Below are 20,964 nucleotides of genomic sequence, written 5' to 3'. Positions count from 1 at the left end.
CCTATAGAAGATAGCTAGCCGGTGACGTACAAAAGGTCATAACATTGTACGAATACAGGACCCTCTTACTAAAATCGAAGTAAGCCAACTTGTTGGCGAGTTAACGTGTATACACTAGACGTGCCTGGAAATACCCGGAGATTGGTGCTGGCGATAGCGCCGGCTCCGATGCAGGACTCCTCCCCACAGGGCCTAGGAGGCGAGAACCCCGAGTGGGGGCGATTTAAAGATAACAGATTTTGAAAAACTATGAACAAACGTATTTCTTGATATTCGGATTACTGTTTCAAGGAAATGCGCCGCTGGTAGACGGTTATCGTAGGCCCCTACTCGAGGGGGCAGGTAGCAGCGTAGTCGCAGCAGTACGTGCTGTGCACTACAGGCAGCAGCGTAGTCGCAGCAGTAGGAGCTGTGCACTACATAATGACCATGAGGTGGTTTTGCAATCCCACTGCGGTGGTGTGATTTTCCAATCACACGAACAAATAAGCAGAACGAGCAGAGAAAACGCCCACAGAAAACCTTTATAACTCGTCCATAACAGGCCTACAACACGCTGGCACGTTAAGGTCCAGGATGAAGGCGGTACACCACTTCGCCCTTCTCGAAAACGAAACAAGGGGCACCACAGGGCCAGCGAGTGGGTGATACTCAAGGAAATATTAGGTCAGGAGCAGGACAGCACTTTTCTGGAGGGGGCATTGCCTTGTCTCACCACCGTACTGGCCCACTGCAAGTTGACTCAACAACAATATAACTGTTGGAGGGGACGTAAGGGCTCCTGGAGCGTATTCTGGCCGAGCATTGTAGGTATGTCCATACTGTACAAACCCGCATTGCCACCAACAGTCTCACCTCCCTGCAAAGCGAAACAGGCAAGTATGAGTTGCGATTGTGAACCGCCACCCGCAACTATGCCCAGATGCAGGAGTCGCCGCAGTCAGACGATCCCTAGGGTTCGCAAGCAGGTACTTGATGCCTCAAAGATGCAGAAGAAAGTGTTCCCAGACAGCTTACTTGTAGAGCTGCCACCAAGGGGCCCGGAAGACCACGACGTTTCGTTATTTTTTGTCCAGCTAAGCAACGAGGCCACCATAAACCTGATGCCACAAGATCACCTCCCACAAGCGACCAATACCGAAACTGTGAGCTAATGGGTGGATGTGCCCAACCTCTCCTCCAATCTGTGCTCAGGCTACCATGGTTGACAAGCATGATGGTTTAGGCAATCGAAAATACGCATCTAATTAAAGTGTCACAGCTCGATTACGGATCTGCAACAAATACAATTTAGCTGCAGGTCGGACCCAAGTTACAGGAGCTTAGAGGGCGAATCGGGGCCTAAACGAGGAGAAGAAAATATGATCCGGATACATAATCATGCGAACATAATCATATACTACCAGCATGGCGTGGTGGCATTGCTAATGGCTGTAACAGAAAGTACACGCTTCCACGGTAGGACTGAAAGTTTGCGAGGAGACTTGGCAGTAAAAAGGAGTGACAGAACACATGCAGGCGATGTTACGAAAATAACTCTGAGAGCAAAAGCAGTGGCTGCCGCTGTAGTGTGCAGGTACTACAATAGGGCTTGCTGGTGATGTAGTACACTGCGTTCTCTGCAGCGCCTACGAAGCTGCATTGCCCACAACTCGGGCGTTCTAAGAATTATTCTCTACTACCGACGCATCGGTCGCGTAACGTGTACAAATGTATTAAAAAGACCGTTTTGTTTCGAGTTCTCAAACATGCTCCTGCTGTGCTGGTCCGGTGAGGATGTGACGCGCACCTGTGCCGGCGTTGTCGGCAGCCCCAATCTTAGAGCATTCGCAGGCATTTCTAGTCTATACATCTTAATTTGTTAATAAGTTGCATTTGTACTTCACTAGTAAGAGGTTACAGGGCTCAATCTGCGTCTCAACCTCTTAACCGCCTACAGATCATGATTTAGCTATCGTCTAGAGGTGTAATGCACAGGCACTACAATGGGGCTTGCTAGTGACCTAGAGACGATAGCTAGCTAGCGACCTACAAGGGGTCGCAACACTGGAGGACGACAGGACCCTCCTACTAGGATAAACGTAAGGCAAATTGTCTATGAGTTAATATGCATACGTGAAATGTGTGGAAAATGTGTGGAGACTGGAGCTGGCGACAGCGCTGGCACCAGTGCAGGCCTCCTCCCCATAGGGCCTAGGAGGCGAGCTCCCAGAGTGGGATGAATCGAACAGACAGATTTTGAAAAACTTAAGAATTATTGTATTTCGATAAAATAAGCTATAGTTTCCAGGAAATGGGCCTACGTTAGGTGCCGTTTGTAGGCCCTGCTCGAGGGGCAGGTAGCAGCGTAGTCGCAGCACTAGGCGCTGTGCACTACAATAGATCACCAGCAAGCCCGATTGTAGTGCCTGCGCACTACAGGTGACCTTAAGAAGACAGCTAACCAGTGACGTATAAGAGGTTAACACGCTGAACGAGGGAAGGTAGTAACGAATTAACCCAATTTATCAGCAAATTAGCATGTGTAAACTGGACGTGTCTGTGAATACCCGGAGATCGGGGATGGCGAGAGTGCCGGCACCGATGCGGGACACCGCCCCACGGGTCCAAGGAAGCAAGAACCCTGAGCCGAGGGGGGACACTGTAGTTATTGCGGCCCAGCAGCATTTCGACATGGTTTCCCTTCTCGCTACAGAGCTACTTGCAAGCCCAGTAAAAACAAAGAAACCCAAATGGACCCTTAAGAGCAAGAAGATTAAAGTCCTGGCCTCCCCAGGAACTTCGGTCTCCCTGGGTATGCGAGAGTCCCCCCACGCTGCACCGGTGGCACAGCTAGCCTCAATCCCTGGCCTTCCAGATGAATGCGCCAGGCTAAATGTGCTGCAAGAGCCAGGTTTCTCTAGCTATAGCTTCTCTAATAATGCCTTTTATGTGTAGAAAAACAATCTTTTGAGGTTCTACGGGTGCAACATAGTAGTGCTATGCACTACAGATGGTGTGAGCAATCACACGCGCACTGAAAGAGACATCGCAAAGTGTTACTGTCCAAGAACTAGGAGAGTGACAAAAGCGAGGCCTTACGCTGCTATTTCTGCCTTATTGGAACAAGAATGCACCGGCACAGCCAGCGAGGCATGCTATGCAGGAGGTGAACACGGCTTACCTCGCTTCAGCAAATCCGTAAAAGATGCGCACACTAATTATAAAGGCTTCTCGGGCATGTGAACAAACCTAAGAGAACTTGTAATGCTAGAACGATTTTCCTGGATGCATTGGCTACGGGGACGACTGCCCCACGACCCATTTCCTGGCTAAAGAGCGATTCTGAGAAAGCAACCAAAACACGCGCAAAGCAAGGTATTGTTGTTGAGCCTAAGGGAAAGGAAAATGAAGACAAGAACTGTGCTTATAGCCTCCTTGGCATGTAGCTACTTCGCTTTCGAGCGAAGTAGCTACACAAGTCGAGGCCGTAGCGCGACTCCACGTGCCCCCACGCTCGCATGTCTGAAGATAATTGCCCCAGGCGTGGCACATTTTCTTGATATTGATCTTAGTAAAACATTCTAAATTATTATCCATTGTGTCATGTTTTGGCAACTGAACAAGGTACGCTCTGACTTTGTGGCACACTGAAAAAGGCACCGTCTGCTCCGCTAAGCGTCTAGTGCACTTGCAATAACTCGGGCTGCTCTTTTCCAGCCTATATAAAGCTGCTTATAACACTTACTTTGCTCCATTACTTACCGTGGGGTCCACGGATTCACTTCTACCCTAGAATCGTTTCACAAGTAGTAGAATCGCATCGATTGGAAATATGCTCCGTTCCACTTAATTAGGCTGTTTATATCCTGAGGAGTGCCAAGGTCCTGATCTAACGCTCTTGCAGTAGAGCGCGTGGCATGCGAAGTAGCCGTGGCGCTGTTTAGAAGAGAGGCATTTGGTGTGAAAGGCGCTGCAGTCATCTGCGCTCGATTAAGCAGAACGCGTATCTGCTTCACTTCGCGGTGCAACACTGCTGCTAACCCCTCCTCCAACGCCTCGGTAATCTTGCCACGCCGATCAGGCTCGATTTTCCCAATCTCGGGTACAGCTCATCAAAGTCCTGGAATCCTGGTCGGGGACGGGGTCGCCAGGGGATCCGCTCTTTCGGAATTTCGCTGCGGGGGGATCGCCCACATTCCCGATCGGAATACCTAATCCAAGAAAACAAAGAGTACAAACGAGTCGATGGGAAAGTCGTAGTGGCCTGGAACCAGGCACAGGAGGGGTACTTTCTGCAGCCCGTCATCCATGCTGATCCACACCCGCTCCCCTGTAGATGCACCAGTTTCTCCCAGCGCCCGGTCTAGCTAATCATTCACCCAGAAGCACCATATACACATTCTTCTGCAAAGTGTGGGCATTGTAATCGCTTGAGTGGACCTTATTCCAACGGGTAACACTTCCAGCCACTTGCTGCGTATGCGTTTTGCGCGAGGCACCTCTCCTTCGTCGCTTTTCCCATCGAATCCTCCAGGTCAGTTTTTTGTTTAAAAAAATTCCATCGTGGACCTGTGGTGGGGGTTCCTTACTGCACCGTTATCAAATTCATTTGCCCTCACCGTGCCTGCAGCGCAAGACCAGAAGGGTCCGTGCTCCTTGTTCTCCTAGAAACCAGTGTTAGTCTCCTTTAGTTGTGGAATTTGTTTTGTAGTATCTACGTCATGCTGTATTGGATAGAGTCGCTGGAACTGCATGCTAGGGTGCTTCTGCGACACCTGTAGACTATGCTAGCACCATGGGCCATTCAAAATGCCTCTAATACTGACGAAGCTGCTTAGGGTAGCACAGCATTACTTCGGCGTTGCATCAAACATATAGGCCTCTGCTGCATTCCGTCAAGCTTCTTTGTGTGTACCTCACAATCTAAAAGGCCAGCCACCTCGCAAAATGCATGGGGCCTTCGGTTCCACGGGGCCCTTGGCCCTCCTAGCACGGAAACAGTGTTTGAACATATGTTAAATATGCATATATATTTGCGTATATATCATCTTCCTTCTCGGAAAGTTTACTAAACACAAATAAGGGTGGTTAAAGTGCTAACAGCTGAACTGCAGAAGCAGATGACCGTTGCTCACCGCTTGTCGGCAGTGCCTTTTCCCCTTCAAAGCAACTGAACAGTCTTGTGCGGGATGAAAATTGTGGTGCTCGAGCCCTCAAGTGTGGCCTGTCCTCTGCTTCCGCATTCACACCATTTCTAAGTGCGGCCTGTTGCCGGATCAGAGCTCGATCCTTCTTTAAAATACTCCGAACGCGTGCTATTTTGCTGGCAAGAAAACTTCTTCTTCCATAGTGAATGCCTTCTTGGCCAAAATACCTTTAAGGGGCTATTTTGAAACACGAACATGCTTCTAGACGCAGCATAATGCTCGAGAACCGATGGATGCTTGCCAGCGTCTCCCGGCCTTATCCGTGCCGCTGTTCATCCTTTCCATTTACTGCACTGCGTGGGTTCGCCGCCATAAACCAAGAGGAATGACCACGTTCCCAGGGTCGTTTGTGGCACATGTCGCAAATCCCAGTTGGGCCTTGCAGGCACAGGCAACATGGGGATGGGCGGGCACCCATGGGGAGTTCACTTCTGGAAGGAGAAACACTAAATACTGCAGCAGATATGTTGGTGGGATGGAAATCCTGCATGAAGATGATGCGGTTATTGTGGTGAACAAGCCCGCAGGAGTACCTGTTTACCCAACTCCGCCAGTCTCAGGTAGGGTGTGACTCCCGAGGCGTTGCCCCGAGCCCCTGTTAGCACTCTTTCGCAGCATTGCTGATACTCTGAGCCGCTTAGTCAATCTTTGAACGTGAAATTTTGCAGATCTGTGTTGTGCCACGCATGCATACTACCGTATCCATCAGCATCACAGGGACAAAGGCCCAACACGGATTCTGTTGTAGACCGTCTTATCGCGTACTACACTCCTCCTAAGGAATCTAGCCAACTTCCTGAGACAATGATGAGCATCTGTGCACCGCCGGAGGGCAAGGGCTTCTTTAAGCGGTCTTCTGGGGATCTCGCTGAAGGCCCAGAGAACCCTAGGGCAGAGGCCGTCGTGCACAGGTTAGACAAGGGGACATCTGGTGTCCTGCTACTTGCAAAGACTTCAACTGCCGCTTCGTGCTTGCGGCAACAATTTAAGGAGAGAAAAGTTAGAAAAACTTATTTCGCCGTCATACGGGGAGGACTAACGGGCCCAATGACAGTCACATCTTGCATTGGAAGGCTCCACAGCGACCGCCGAAGAATGCAGAGTGCGCGTCAGATCTGGAGTGTACATGCGTCTGCTACTCACGCCGTTGCAGGAAAACTAAGAGGGGCTGTCACCCTGTTCAAGCCTCTTACATTTAATGGGAAGTGGAGCGTTGTGCTAGCGTCTCCTGTAACAGGCAGGACTCACCAAATTCGGCTGCACCTTCAAATGCTAAAGACCCCAATAATTGGGGACCCTCTGTATGGAGATGCCTCCACAACTTCAGCCTTTTTGGCCTCCTCAACGGCTCGAAAATCAGGATCCCGCAGTGTGTTATGCAGCGCCCACCGCATTGCGGACGCCCACCAAAGAAGCCTTAACAAGGGATTCTGTGGGGATTTCCATCGACCCTTGTTGCATGCAGCTGAGCTGTGCTGCGTCCATCCCACAACAACAGACACTCTGCGTGTATGTGCGCCTTTACCACCTGACATGAGGCAGGCCATGGACATTGTCGATCCTCTTTGGCCTACAATCCCTGAGCTCACCCCATTCGCAGAGGGACCCCAATAGGGGCGGCCCTGTAGAATTTTTGTTTTAGTAGGACCTTCGTGGGTTAGGCTTCAGGAGTAGGTCAACTTGGGGGAGCCGTCCCTGGCTTAGGGGCTACCGAGAGCTACACGATGCTCTTTACCTGTTTGATCCGCCCAGAGTTTGCGTGCAGCTTTTGTGGAAAGAAACCAAGTATTTGCGTAAGTGGCGCAATAAATATTTAACGAAACATGTATACAAGGATAAACGAGCACGCGGAGCTTTATAGCCTTTTCTGGGACAATTCTCCTACGTCGTCCTTTTGCCTTTGTATGTTTTGGATGTTGCTGCTGCTGCGGCTACTATTTGGGCTTTTGACTGGAGGATTAGAATAGCACAGAGGGCTGAGCAAACTGCAGGCTCCCCAAGGGCCTCCGACTTTCCCCGCAGCTGGACGCGAATCCCCTAGGGGTACTCCAAGCCCCATCGGGACAGTAGAGAGCGGCAGAGACCTCCCACAAAGAGGGGTAGCACAGCGGCAATCAACAGGGCTGCATGCATTAAGCGGACTACGTACAGTCCCGGTGTCGCACCGTGATGCTGATGCGGTTGCTGCCGCACGAGACGTGAGTGCCGTGAGGAAGACCTGTTGTTGTTTTTGGTTCAGTAGAGCGTGATTTAGATGCGCCATTGCCTCCATGGAATTTTTTCCTCTTGGCGGCTGGCTATAGGAACTTACAAAGGTCCCTGATGAGGGCGAGATCAACCTTGCTGCTACTGCTGCTGCAGTTTCAAGACGCATTGTGCCACTCTTAGCCGCGGAGGCCATGCTGAACACTCCGTTACCCTCACCGTAGGAAGGGGCTATACCTCTACCCCAATCCATCGTTTGCATCCCTATAGGTGACAGCTCTCTGGGAGGTGTTACAGCATAGAGTGAAGCACCTCTGAGGGCTGGGTTTGAAACCCCTTGGAACCCTCCTACATCCACTGACCGCCAGGTCCCTGTGGGTCCACAGCCTTGCCTGGCAGGTCCCCTGAGACGCGCTCCGTGAGGGCCCCGCATGCGAGCATCTGCTGCAGATGGGCTGACTTTTGACTCGATGCAGAGATGTGCGCCAGAAAAATACGGAGGGTTTCCCGCAGCTGGGGACCCGCTAGCAGACGCTTCTTCTTCTAGGGTCCCCCGCACGCTATTTTCTTTGATGGGAGAACAACTACGCCTTGTACGGCTAAACACCTTGCCGCTACTGTTGCTGTTGCTCCGGGATGGGGCAGCCCAGTGCTTCTTGACTCCTGCCGTTGGTACAACGCCTTGTTGTTGCAGCCTTCTTGGGAGAGGGAGGGGCCCCAAAAGCGGTCCTCCTTGAAGGCCTCCAACAGCAGCAGTATAGTGGTTGTACCTGGGACCTGCGTACATCGATACTGGGTAAGTAGAAGCCACTCGGGAAGGCCCCAAAGGTCTCCCCACCACGGAGAGGTCAACTGCAGACGCAGAGCCCACCAGCCCCGCTCTACAAGCGGCAGAAGCAGCGGCGGAAGCAGCAGGTTTTAGGGCTGGCAGTAAACTAGCCGCGGATGCGGAGGGATGAACCCCTCCAAAATGCCTCATGGAAACGGAGTGTCCCCCGGAAGGGACCCTTTGCCGCGTGCAGGGGCCCCTGCTACTCTGTTGCCGCTGCCGAAGAGGCGGAAGCACCACCCCAGACTTTGGAGGCTTTTCACAACACGACCCTAATAAGGCACCCCCTCCAGGCGGCAGACAATATCCCCAAGATCCTTCCGCACTGCAAGGGCTTGAGCGCTGCTTCTGATGTTTTTGCTTTTCCTGAGGTGCAGCAGGAAGCAAAACAGCGCCTCGCACTCGTTCGCCCTGCGAAGGCATCTGCAGCGTAGAAGCCCCTCTGTACCCTGCCTTCGTAGCAGCACCCCATAGGGACTTTGCTTTGCCCGTTGCAGATGTGATAGTGGCGCTGATGTTGTCGGGAACAGCTTTTGATATATTTTCCGCTGTCGTTGTTGCTACTGCTGCAGGTGCGGCTGTTGTCACTGCAGCCGGTTTGGCCTCCAAGAACTCTTTCTCTAGTGCTTCACATTGCGTATTTTCTGATTTCGGGGACCGAGAAAATGTTCGTTTCGCGAGGGAAGCCTCCGCATATTTCGAAGCTTCCACCTTTTCTGGGTGCCATTCCGGTTTTGCAGTCACTTTGAGAGACTTGTGCGTCCGAAGGTGTCCTGCGAAAATGCAGAAAGGCAAGGCAATTCAAGATTGGAATGCATCTACATACATGCATACATGCGCATACATGTGGGCTTTATATGGATGAAGAGAAACACACACAATAACACTGCCTCTTTATTACGAGCGCCCCGTGCCAACGCAGAATGACCGTGCTATCCCGAAGGCCATCTTACTTTCGTGTGCATGGAGCAATCCCTCTGTGAACGCCCCTAAATTTTCGCGAAGTCGTTCAATCTGTTGCTTCAGACTCTCCAACTGGGCCTGGCTGCTAGGGTGAGAGGCATCCGCCCCTGCGAGCGGCCTTGTGGAAATCACATCTTTTTTGAAAGACCCAACCCCTTCCGCTGCTGTCGCTGCTACTGCGGCAGTTCCTATTTCTGGCAGTGCAGCCGCTACAGAGAAACCTCGAGGGACGAGCCCCGCAGATGGCCAAATCACAGTTTGTGTGCCCGGCTGTGGCCTGTTCGAAGACGTGGGGGAGAAACTGGCCGCAGCAACAGCAGCGGCAGAGGTTGCGCGGCAAAATGCTGCTGCTGCTTCCAGTCGCCGCTGCAGGTCCTGCAACAAAAAATGGCGTGGAAGTTACAGTAGCCTGTTAAGGTCTTGAAATTAGCCTGCTTTGCCCTTGCTTGCACAAAGAAACAGTGACGGGATCCGATCAGACGTTTACGTTGATGCGTAAACCTCTGATCGGAACACACAACGTAGCGCTGAAGTTCCTGTGGTGACTACACCATTTGGCCTGCATGTACATGCAGGATAAATGACACACGAACCGCCTGAATGCGCATGCTTCGCTTGGCATGACTGTACGTGCCGCATTACTTGTCGTGTTGGTGTGTCGAGTGTGCTCCTCTCTGCCGTCAATGCCCTATTTAGAGCTAAAAACAACTTGTTGAACCTTCCTTCGACGGTAGAATACGGAGAAAGAGGCGAAGCAGGCTCCTCTTCCTACAGCGAAGCACCAAACCGATTCCCTCGAACCAGGCTGCTGCTAAACCTTCTGTTGCAGCAATGCTCAATTTCCAATAGAGCAGAAATGACGCCGTGAAAGTTTCCGGAAGCATGCAAGTGCACTTAACTACATGTACAGCTGAGGGCGAAAGCGGGTTATCTGCTGACTTGGCTGACGGGCGACAGCACGAGTTGTGGTCGCATTTGACGGTGAAAGAAATCTGATAAGACCTCCTCGGCAACCGCAACTGCTCCACGGAGACCTTCACACTCCGTACTCAACTTTTCCTGAACCCACACAAACGCAGAGGATTACAATGCTGCAAGCCCTACTTACACTGCCTCCTTTACTCCTCGGTTGAAGATATTCTAGCTCGTTCAAACTGCAGCCACAGAGCCCCAGAACCTTAATCTCTGCTAATGATCTCTGGAGACTTCAGTCCACAGGCAAGTCCGACCCTATTTACACGCATGCTGCTTTTGTTGGCGTACAATCTGTTTTTGAAGGATTTGGTTTGCAAGGGCCAGCTGCTTATTCTGCTCGGACTTTTGTCGGATATCCGCGTGGTACTGTCGTTTGAGAATTTGCTCCAGTTGGAAGCTCTCTTCCGCCATTACACGCTGCATCGTAAATTCCAAACCCTCAACCCCAAATCCTACTCTCTGAGACCTGAACTGTCCGATGAGCCACGCTGAAAATAAGCCCCTTCCGATACTGAATTGATCCCAGGCCCTACGCTTCCTTCAAGACCGAAAAAACAGTAGTTCGATAACCCCGAAAAGCCAATACGTTTACCTTTTCGTCCTCTTGAGCTTGAATTTTCGTGGACAGTCGGTGCAGTTGGTCCAACAGGTCTTCGTCGGGCGCCTGCGAATAATCAGCTTAAAACTGTGAAACTCACGAATGAGGGGGAGAAGAACTAAGATACTCATTGAGGAAATAGCGTTGCACTGCACAGTGATTGACTTACTACCGTTAGAGGGCCTTCAGGAGTCTCCGTCCCCCTCTGAATATCAATTGTCTGCATGCGTTGCTGCAGCAGTAGCAAAGGGCGTAGCAGGAGAAGCAGTATTTATTCCACCGTACTTTCACGAGTGACAGCAGGTATGAAGACAGCAACACGTGCTACAGCAGATACCGATTAGAGGTAGAGTAAATAGCATTCGCATGTGTAGCAACACCGCGCGATACCAGCTAGGCAAAAATTCAAACTCACAGCGTGCGCTTTCTGCAAATCAAGTGGCAGAAGTGTCTTTTTCCCCTCAGGCTGCTGATGCGCTTGATACTGCTGCTCTTCTTTTTGCCATTTCCTCTGTTCTTTCTGCTGTTTCTTCGCATTTAGTGTGGCGACGATGCTGACAGCTGGCGAAGTCGAATGAGGCGCAATGCTGGAAGCATCCGGTGACCCGGCCGTCCCCACGGCAGCCTTCACGGGAGCTGCTTTCTCAGTGAACGGCAGCTGGAGTGCTGTGGGCACAGCTTCTGGAAACGAAGCTGCCAACGCAATGCCTTTTTCAGCTAGTCTACTACTGCTGGGGAGTGCAGCAGGGGCCTCTTCGCGGGCTTCACACGGAGCCGCCTCTGCGGCTCTGGCACTGAAACAGCGAGGATCTGGGGCTCTTTTTGGCGCCGTTAGGAAAGCCACCTGAGTGTGCCCTTGAATCAGGGTCTTCTGAATGCATTCCTCAGAAAGGGGCCTTTGTGGAGGCTGCTTGCCAGTAAAGGGGTGTCCTCCGTTGGGTCCCTTCACAGGTGCAGCGCCTTCAGAAAACTGTAGTACTGCGTGACCTCCCGATGTATCACTTTCCAGCGGATGTTTCCCATCTTCACTTAATCTGACTTCTGACGTGTTTCCACCGGAAATGGGGGTGGGGGAAAGAGGAGGTGTGTTCGTAGCCGCGCCTCGCCTACTCTGCTCCCGTTGATGGGCAGAAACTGCCTCGAAAAAGTCTTCTGCGACTGCATCTGTCGCTTCAATTGCTGCTGTTGTTGCGGCAGGTGCTTTTGCGGCTACAGCTACTGGTGCTGCTACTGTTGCTGCCGAAGTCTGAGCAGCAGTAGGGGACGGTGAGGGTTCCCCGTCTTTCACCTCGCAGGTGGCCCCCACCGCCATCCTGCCAGACAATTTCGCCAGTGTCCTTTTTGTCTGAATCTCTTGGCCATAAAGGTCAATGCCTTTGCTTCATACACAAATTCTAAAGCGAATAGCGTACGACGCCCCCCGCCATGCGCCTTCCCAGCGGCATCCGCAATCTTTTGAGAAGGCTTCCTCCTCTCGAACGCCTGCAGCAACAAGCTCCTCATAAATGTACACTAAATCTTTGTCGGGCTGTTCATCGGAAGCCCTCAAAACCTCCTACAGATTCAGCGGCGGCAGAGAGACCGTCCCGATCCAGCGAAATGGCGCGAAACGCAGCAGCCGCGAAGTACGAACTACCGCGCCCTGGGGTGCTGATAACCAGCGTCTAGGGCTTTAGTCAATTCTTAGGAAGTTGAAAGACAAGTAGACAACGCAGGGGCTTCACCGGAGCAGTGCTCCAAAGTGTCTGCGTGCCAAAAAACGCCAGTTTCGCTTTCGAACGACAGTTAGGGGGAAGCCAAGATCCATTTTATTTTTTCATTTATTTTCACGAACACAATTTCCTTATTCTCTGAGTTGGGGGAGATTCAGCCATCAAGCGCTTGCAGGCGCAGCACCACATGCTTGGCGCGGCCGATGAAAACCGCCGGGCGGCCGCCCGTCAAACAATGGACAGCTGAGGTGTATACACAACCCAACGCAGCCCCCTGAACTAGGGCGGTTTTATTTTCGTCGTTTCTTTGTATGCTTATTCTTTTTCTTCTTTCGGTCTCTATTGGGGCCCCAGTGCAATTGAGACGGTACCTTGGGGGCCCCAGTGCCCCTTGTAGTTGGCCAAATGTTTACTTATTCCTACTTCCAATATCCCAAATCATAAGGCTGAACTTCTTTAGTGGTTTTTTTGTCATAGTTCCAGTGAGCTATCTGCCGCCTTGCTGGCAAGTCAGATGGAAATGGCAACTGCTTTGGGGGCCCCTTCCCTCTGGGGGCCCCCAACCACTCTCACCTCTTTCTTGCTGCAAGCATTTGCTTGTCCGGCACCGTGGTCCCCTAATTATATTCCTCCAGGCATACGAAGCTCCTTTATTTCCGCCGGTTTGCCCTTACGACCCCCGCCGTTAACAGCTCCTCAAGGGACCCGCTTACAGGGACCGCTGAGAGCCTTTATTGAGATAGTTAACGACTGCACACTTACTGCGACCACTCAGCAGTACCAATCCATCCTCACATTCGGAAGCTACAATAAGTTTGAGAAGCCAGCTTTGGTTGAGTTGCTGGCCTGTATCACTCTAATAGCCGTAAGCATTGACACTAGCACCTGGCTAGATGATGGGACACTGCGTTACGTGGTGACGTCATCACTATTAGCAACATCTTGTGCAGCCTGTGCCGTCGCGGCTGCTGCAGCTGTCTTGTCATTAGCAACAACAATGTGTGTTTCTTTCCTCTGGCGTTTGTGTGTTATGCCTGTGTTTGAAGGAGTTGGTCTTCCATTGTTTTTGCCTTTGCATTGTGCCTTCAGATTTCTCCTTTAACTGCTCAGCAGCTTCGCCTCTTCATAAGCAGTCGCTTGGGCGCCTCACTTGGATCATCGGCCTCGCGATGTCGCTTCTGCCTCCTCGTGATTATGCGGCTATGTGTGCCCCTCTTCGCTTTGTTTTTCTTCTACCTCTACATTTTCCTGCCTCCGGTTTCTCTACCTCTCCTAGCTGCGGCAGCAGGAGCCGTGGCTCTGTTTCTTTCTTTGCCTGCTGCTGCCCCTGATGCGCTGACCCCTCTTGTTTGTTGCTTTCTAATTCCATGTTACGCCTTCCTCTTTCCTATGCCGCCCCACCTTGTTATTGGAGCCCAAATCATAATTTGCCTTCTAGCAGCCCTCAGGTAAGTGTACAATAGACTCCATTAATCTGCACACAGTTTAAGTGCATATTATTTGGAATGGATTGCTGCCGAAGTGAGGGAGTCTAAATGGGGCAAACACAGTCTGATGCTTGTGTCTCTGCTTACGTAGGCATGGAACTGCTTGTAGACATATTAGTGCTTCCATGTGCAGTAGAAGTGAACACTTGCTCCCTTTGGGATTTTTTGCATTCTTGCACCTATGTCTGTCTTCACGCAAGCATGCATTACTGTTCTATTCATTTTTTTTCCTTCACTGACTTCTGCAGTATGCAAACACCTGCACATCACCCTTGTATTTTAAGGCGTTTTGTTGTCAGCGGATTTCCTTTCCTTAGTAAACACGTGTGTGTTTTGCTTGCTTTGGCCTTACAGCTCTCGCGGAGCAAGCGGCACGGTGTCCATTAAGCGCTTGCTGTACGTAAACCAGCTGATCTTTTTGCAACTACTTTACAGTTGTGGCGCAGTCAGTAGCCACATTAGAGGCTGCTCGAGTTGGTCATGGCGTACTAGTTGGCTTCATCTTGCTGCTGCTGGTGCCACTGCATTTTCACCTTTTGTGCGGCTCTGCTACTGCTGATGCCGCGGCCAAAAGTGTGCCGCTGAGAAAAAAAAAACAACTGGAGGCAGTGAGGTTCTCGCATGTAATGGTTTTTTCTGTCCTTTTTGTTGCTGCAGAGGAGGTGGAGATGTTTCGACATTAAGAAATGAGTAAGCACCAGCGCACTCCTGATGGAGGTGGTGCGTTTTGTGCACCTGCGGCTACTGTTTGGCCTGGAACTTCTGCGGATTGTGAAGCTTCTTGGTGAGGCCGGCGCTCCAATGCTTTTGTTTTCAGCCGTGGGCATTTGGTTCCCTTTGCTGACCACCGTTCCATGCAAATGATCGTCACCTGTGCTGGTGAGTCTCTCGTCATGGAACTCCAATCAGAAATATTGAGGAGAGGCAGCTGCTTCGGTTTAACGCTTGACCTTCAGGTTTAACAGTATACGTTTTGCGTATTCAGCGATTCTCGGTGTCGATTTTCTGACCTTTCCACGAAAGTTCTGCAAAAGTGTCAATTCGGGAGTCACACTCGTGAGGATTTAGGATTTGGCGCTGGCAGGTGGCAGCAGCAGTGACGGTGTGGCGTTTGATGAGGATTTGGATTCAGCATGGCATTCCAACTAACTAACAGCTGATGGTTTGCTAGGGATTAAGTCTGCGCTCTGCTGTTTAGGGCACAGGAGTCAGGGTGATTGCTGCTTGTGACAGATGGATTTAGGGGTGGGGGGCATTATTTTCACTTCAGGAATGGTCTCGCGATACTCAAAGGGTCCGCTCACCAATATGATTAGCACTTAACACTAAATCGTTAGCAAGAAACCCAAGATCCCAGCTTGCAGTGTTGCTAATTTGTGCTCCCGCATTGTGCACAACGTCATCATTCCATACTTTGTCACTATTAATGCGCATCCGTTGCTTTCACATGCCTCCAGTGCCACGCTCCTTCCGCTGCGCCTCATCGTCTTTATGTTCTATATTTGTTTCTGCGTTGGTGATTTTTTCTGCCCATTAGTGATTTTCCTTCTCCTTGCCTCTTTTACGCAGCAGCTTACCAGTTTGTGGTTTGTTTGTAGCATGTGTGCTTCTGTTCAGGGTGTGCTAGAAGGGATGAGTCCCTGTGGGTCTCTCTGCGCCGCGCTGCTCTTCATAGTGGTCCTCTCGGCATCTTCGGGCTGTTTCGCCTCATCTTCATGTCCCTCACGAACCTGCATGTAGGCTGAAGCTACTGCTGCTGCTAGTGCAGACAGCTGCTTTGTTTCTGTGTCGTTTATTGCCCACCTAAGAAAATAGGCTTTTATTTTGAAAACTGGTTAGTAATTACGCGGATCTCACACTGACTTAAGAAGCAGGGCCATGCAGCAAGACTGGAATTTGGCAGCCATGCGCTCTCTTTATGGGCGTGGGTACACTACGCAAAGTCGTTCATTCGTTCATCCTTCCCTCCTTTTGTTCATCTGCGTTTCATTTGCGGATTATTGAGACACTTGCTTATCGTATGAAAGTTCTTTTTCAATCCGTGTATCTTCAGCTGCGTCAGCGCCTGAGTCTGTTTGTCTGAAGGTATCTGAGACTGAGTACGGCTTGCACTGGAACTTCTATATGACCTTAATGGTGGTCTTTGTATGTAAGCATGAATCCCTGAAGAGCTTTTTCGCGAATCCAAACTTAGGATCCTGCGAATTGCTCAAGACTATGTTTACCGTAACGGGTTGAGGAGAACCCCACGCTGCTTTCTTTGGCTTTCACGTGCCTGGTTTCGCACGCATTCAGATTCATATGTATTCCGCTGACCTCGTTTCTAATACGGTCGCCTTCTTCATGTTCATGCGGCGTTGCTGTTCAGTGGGCGAGCTGGTATGCGTGCTGAGTGGCCATCCGTACAAGGCTGGAGTCAGTGGCCTAATTCTCCTTATTTGTTAGTTCCTCAACCTCCGGCCCCTACAGAGATTGAGAATCAACTCATTTGGCTCTACATATCCTTGCAGAAGAGTAGAATTTTTGCCATCCTTGCAACAGTGTACGTGTGGAATCTGGTCCGCCCGCCAAAAGTGTTTGCTTTTCTTTTCTTGCCCTGTTGCCTACAGGCTATCAAATCAGTATCTCCGCACTTGATCTCGACGAATGGATGATGGAAGGACCTCGCACAAGTAAAACACTAAACTCTGAAGGCTTCTGCAATACGATATATGACGCAGCGTATAAGTTTCAGTCTGATAGGTGCGCTTCTTGTGTTTTCCGCCGCAGGTTTTTTTTCGGCCAATAGGGAAGGAATTATGGGGTCTGTAGGTGGGCGGCAAGTCAGTTGCTGTTCTTTTCTGATGGGCTCTGCGTCCGCCAGTTTTGAGATGCTTTAATGGGTCGCAGTAGGCATTTGAGCGTTGCCCCTATTGCTCGTATCAAATTGCGTTGGTTAAATTTATAGGTTTTCTTTGTTTATTCCTAATCGCTGTAGCAATGGGGCACTTCGTTATCACAAGCGCCTCAGTGCGGGAGGCCAAAGCGGAGTGAGCAAAAAATGTTGAGATTTGTCTGCCTTTTCTGCAATTTTCATCCTTCCTTTTGCTGTGTCCTATCACTGTGCTTCGTTGTCGCGACCCACTCAGGTTTTCTCTTACTGAGGTAATTTCTTTCGCATTCTACGGCGTACTTGTTCTTCTGCCTCTGGTTCCCTCTTGTCCGTTGGTTTGCTCCCATCATGATTTTTGTTGTGCCCATTTCGCTGTTTTGCAGGTTGAAGCCGAAGCAACTTAGTTTGCTTTCTCTCGCACTGCATTTATTTTTGTGAGTAACAGCTGTATGAATCCATCTGTGAGGCAGCTGGCGGCTTCTTATTCGTTTGCTCTACTCTGGGGGTATCTTCTTCCTCGCAGTAGCCTGCTTTTCTCTGCCCCTACATCTTCTGACACGTCTCTGTTTTTCCTCTTCTCTCTTACGTGGGGGGACTTGCAGAATCTCTCCTCCGTTTCTTATGGCAGTGCTGTAGACACTTAACGACAATACACCCACTGTATCTATCCGGATTTGTGTGTATGTATGTATGTCTGGTCTCCCTCTGTGCGACGCAGTTTTTCGTTCCTGTTTATATCTTTTGGCTTATTATTGCAAGAAGGTTTCGGCCTTTTGGCTCGCCGCCGCTTTGTCAACCTCACATGGGTTGCGTTTGTTGGTGGCATTGAACTATTTGCAGTGGGCATGGCTACATTCGCTGATGCTCTGGCTGGTAGGTTTAAAGAAATAAGCTAGCTTACCTGTTTTTGTCTTTAAGTTAGGTGCATGCAGAGAGGTGAAGTTACTCTAGGGCTTTCAATTACCGTGTGCCTTGGCATCTTCGTTCCTCAATCGTTTGTATGTTGTTTGTTGCTTTTGCTTGTCGGTGTGTGCTCAGCTCGTGTTTGTCCGCAGTGGGCACTCCGTGGCACGAACGACAATCAATTGATCATATTTTTGATCGCTAACGTCTGTGTTGGGGCCGTGAACCTGTCGATTCGAACCTTGCTACAGCCTGCATTTGTGGTTTGGGCCATCATGACGGCGTATATGCTGTTCTTATTTGTCTGCGCTCACCGCTTTGGGGTTGAACAAAAGCGCATCAAAATACTATGAAGCCCTTTGGGGCAAGAAGATGCAGCGAGTAGCGAGTGTCGAGGTGTACTCGATCTTGCAAGCTCTCTCGAAAGGCAGAAACCGATTGCCGCTCTCCGACGGCGTCCACATTCGCTGAATGTATATTGCATTTTTGAACACGAGCTCTCAGCACTCCATGCTGCACAACTAGGTTCATGCACCTCTATCTTTACAGGCAAATAAATACTGCACGACGTGGAACAGCAACACAAGAAATTCCATTATGTATATTAACCTAGAGTCCATGATGTGTCGTAGCAGCAAGCGTGTACCTACACTAGGAGACTGAGCATGAGTCGCAGAAACTGGTCGGAGCGCAAGTGACAGAGGCGATATCCGAGTGTCTTTCATAGCGGCGGTGAAAGGGGCGACATAAACATGCCAGCACACTGAAGCACATACGCAGCAAGAGAAACATCAGCAGAAGAGCAGCAGAAGCGCCGAAAGGCGGTAATGCTGCTGTTCCAAGTAGGACAGAGACACAGCGAAATCATGAAGAGGTGACGAAAGGAAGCGAAAAAGGGAAAAACACAGAAGAAGCACAGAATTTTCCCTCAGTGACAAACAGAGCAATGCGGGGTGTTGTAATGCGCATCATTGCAAGGTAGCACGAAGTGTTCTTCAGGGATACGTAATTCTGAGTATGTAGTTTGGTGTGCGGGGCAGAAGCAGTAAACATGCGAAGAACTTTTGTCTTATAACGAAACCTGGGGCGCTCTGCATTTAGGCCCACAGTTTGAGGCAGGCGAGTGGGGCTGAAGCTGCAATGTGCCTTGCGTACGAACGGTTACGGAGAAAGGCAAGAGAGAAAAAAGATGTACTCCTGGAAGTGGGGGGCCATAATGATGCTGTTTGAACCGCTTTTGATCTTTGAGAGTGTCTTTGGTTATTAATGATAGATGTGAGCCTATGCAGCTTGAACAAGGGAAATATGTAGCGGCCAGACTGGACATAACTCACTACAAAGCCAGCACCCAGCAACGATGTTGCTCATTCAGCGCTGTAGGGGAATAATGAGCATTTCTTTTTATATCTAAAGGAATTCTATTCAGCGCTTTTTGCCACACAAGTATGATTTGTATTCTGTCTGCAGTTGCAGTAGGTAAGTCAGCATATCTAGTGAGATCAGTGCTGTGTCTAAGACGACAGTCCAGGTATCATTCCCTGACCAAGCAGAATTCGGCGCTATGTCATAATGTTGGCGTGCAAGGGGGCGGGGCCACTGTCAGTCCCCAAAGAATTGCCCTGCGCTTATATAAACCTGCGAGTGAAAAAATGCAGGCCGCCACCGGCCCTCCTTAGACATGTGAATGCGGTGGAGTTCTGCCTCTCAATCATGCCGAGAAAAATGCGTACCTTTCATTACTCTAGTCAGTTACCATGAGCAGCTGCGCACTCCACAGCTCCTCTGGGTCTTCTCGACCGTGTTAGCCTGGCAGCATATAGCATGCAGCATATAGTATAGAGGGCCAATCCAATCCTTCGATAGGAATTTAGCTATGTCCTCCGTGTAGAGGTTGGCGCGCTCAGGCTTCCTTCAATAGGTAACTGACTTTTCGGAAAATTCGCTCTGTAACAGGAAGCGGCAGTCATGCTACTGTTTCAGCTGCAATACGACGTGCAGTGCGTCAACGGAAACGGCTCCTTGCTTGTGCAATACTTCAGAAGTATTTCATGTGGGGCATTGAGCGATTTTATTGCTTGGAATTACTCAGAGGAAAGAGAATGCTCGAGCAAGGTGCCAGACCACGGATTCTCCCCATCATCTTTAAGATATTTGGCCCTTGAGTGGACCGCAAATCTGGGTCTTTGTAAGATTCTTTGGTTTCGAGCCTGAAGCACAGATAGGAGAGCTTCCTCTCTTCCCTCAAAAGTCTGCCCCAAATGTTTAAGCCAAGTAGAGCTAGTATAGGATTTAGGCCTTGCAGAGGGCCACCTACTTTAGCCAAACTAGCAAATGCTAGCACATGGCTGCTGCGAAACCCAGTTGATTTGAGGATATGCCTCTGCTCTCGAGATCGCCTCATACCACTAAGGGCACCGACGGACTTGCGTAGGAACGTTTCCGGCTGCTCGGACGTCAGAACGGATAATTTCATTGCCAAAACGTCATAGGCTTGTTCTGCAGCTGTCATGTTCCGTAGTGCGTGCAGCACGCCGCGTTCCTTTTACTTTTTGCAAGTGCACACCACATATAAATCTCAGCTTGTGCCACTCACGTAAATCCCCCCCTCAAAGGAATTGTACCAAGCTATTCACGTTGTGTAGGTCAATCAGGCCTACAATGAGCTCGTAGAAAGTAGGTCCTACCAGAAATCTGCCCAAAAAAAGTTCGAGGCCGTATTTTGTAGAAAATCTTGCCACTACATAGGTACATGAGCAGTAGACAGCATCTTTCCTGTAACCACAGTATACACATTCCTTAGGGTTCCGCCACAGCCTCTGCTATAGTTATTTCAAAGCCACTGGGCTAATAAAGCTACCCGCCGCATTAGCATTTGAGAGGGCTTCATGGGCATGGCCAACTACGTCGAACGTAAAGCGTTCTGTTACTCACCCCGGCACTACTTCGTCGGTTTTTCACTCAATTCTTGCGCTACCTCTGCTGCGCAGAATCTACGAACTCAAAGTGCGGTGTAATGCATCGCTAGCATTCAACCCACCTGTCTTCGTCCTTGCTTGTATCTAGTTCCTTTTCCGACGCCTGCTTTCGCCTCTCTGCATCAATTCCGCAAGCATCCTCAGCCCGCCTGCTTCATACACTTTCCGATATCTGCAGCTCGTCTCCAATTTATGGAGATTTTCATGTCGTCGGGCCCCGTTGCAGCTGCGCATATTAGCCCTTTGTCGTGTCGCT

General features: G+C 50.3%; 3 protein-coding genes across 3 annotated transcripts; 2 read left to right on the top strand and 1 right to left on the bottom strand.

Moving 5' to 3' along the window:
• Positions 1-5,993: 5,993 nt before the first annotated feature.
• ENH_00026410 (RNA pseudouridylate synthase, putative) lies at positions 5,994-6,803 on the top strand (the record flags this gene model as incomplete). Its single annotated transcript, XM_013577982.1, has 1 exon — positions 5,994-6,803. One exon carries the CDS (start codon positions 5,994-5,996, stop codon positions 6,801-6,803), a length of 810 nt encoding a protein of 269 aa, XP_013433436.1.
• Positions 6,804-7,044: 241 nt separating this feature from the next.
• On the bottom strand, positions 7,045-12,071 carry ENH_00026400 (hypothetical protein, conserved; the record flags this gene model as incomplete). The annotated part of the gene is made up of 7 exons (XM_013577981.1): positions 7,045-8,996; positions 9,177-9,561; positions 9,829-9,954; positions 10,126-10,245; positions 10,450-10,578; positions 10,754-10,825; positions 11,175-12,071. 7 exons carry the CDS (start codon positions 12,069-12,071, stop codon positions 7,045-7,047), a joined length of 3,681 nt encoding a protein of 1,226 aa, XP_013433435.1.
• A 1,594-nt stretch (positions 12,072-13,665) lies between these two features.
• On the top strand, positions 13,666-15,703 carry ENH_00026390 (hypothetical protein, conserved; the record flags this gene model as incomplete). Its single annotated transcript, XM_013577980.1, has 7 exons — positions 13,666-13,919; positions 14,313-14,354; positions 14,616-14,648; positions 14,776-14,837; positions 14,944-15,014; positions 15,192-15,252; positions 15,576-15,703. 7 exons carry the CDS (start codon positions 13,666-13,668, stop codon positions 15,701-15,703), a joined length of 651 nt encoding a protein of 216 aa, XP_013433434.1.
• Between the last annotated feature and the right edge of the window lie 5,261 nt (positions 15,704-20,964).

This window comes from Eimeria necatrix, genomic scaffold, assembly GCF_000499385.1.
Source record: "Eimeria necatrix Houghton genomic scaffold, Enh_scaff1, whole genome shotgun sequence".
Lineage (NCBI taxonomy): Eukaryota > Apicomplexa > Conoidasida > Eucoccidiorida > Eimeriidae > Eimeria > Eimeria necatrix.
This window is presented reverse-complemented; position numbering and strand designations above follow the sequence as displayed.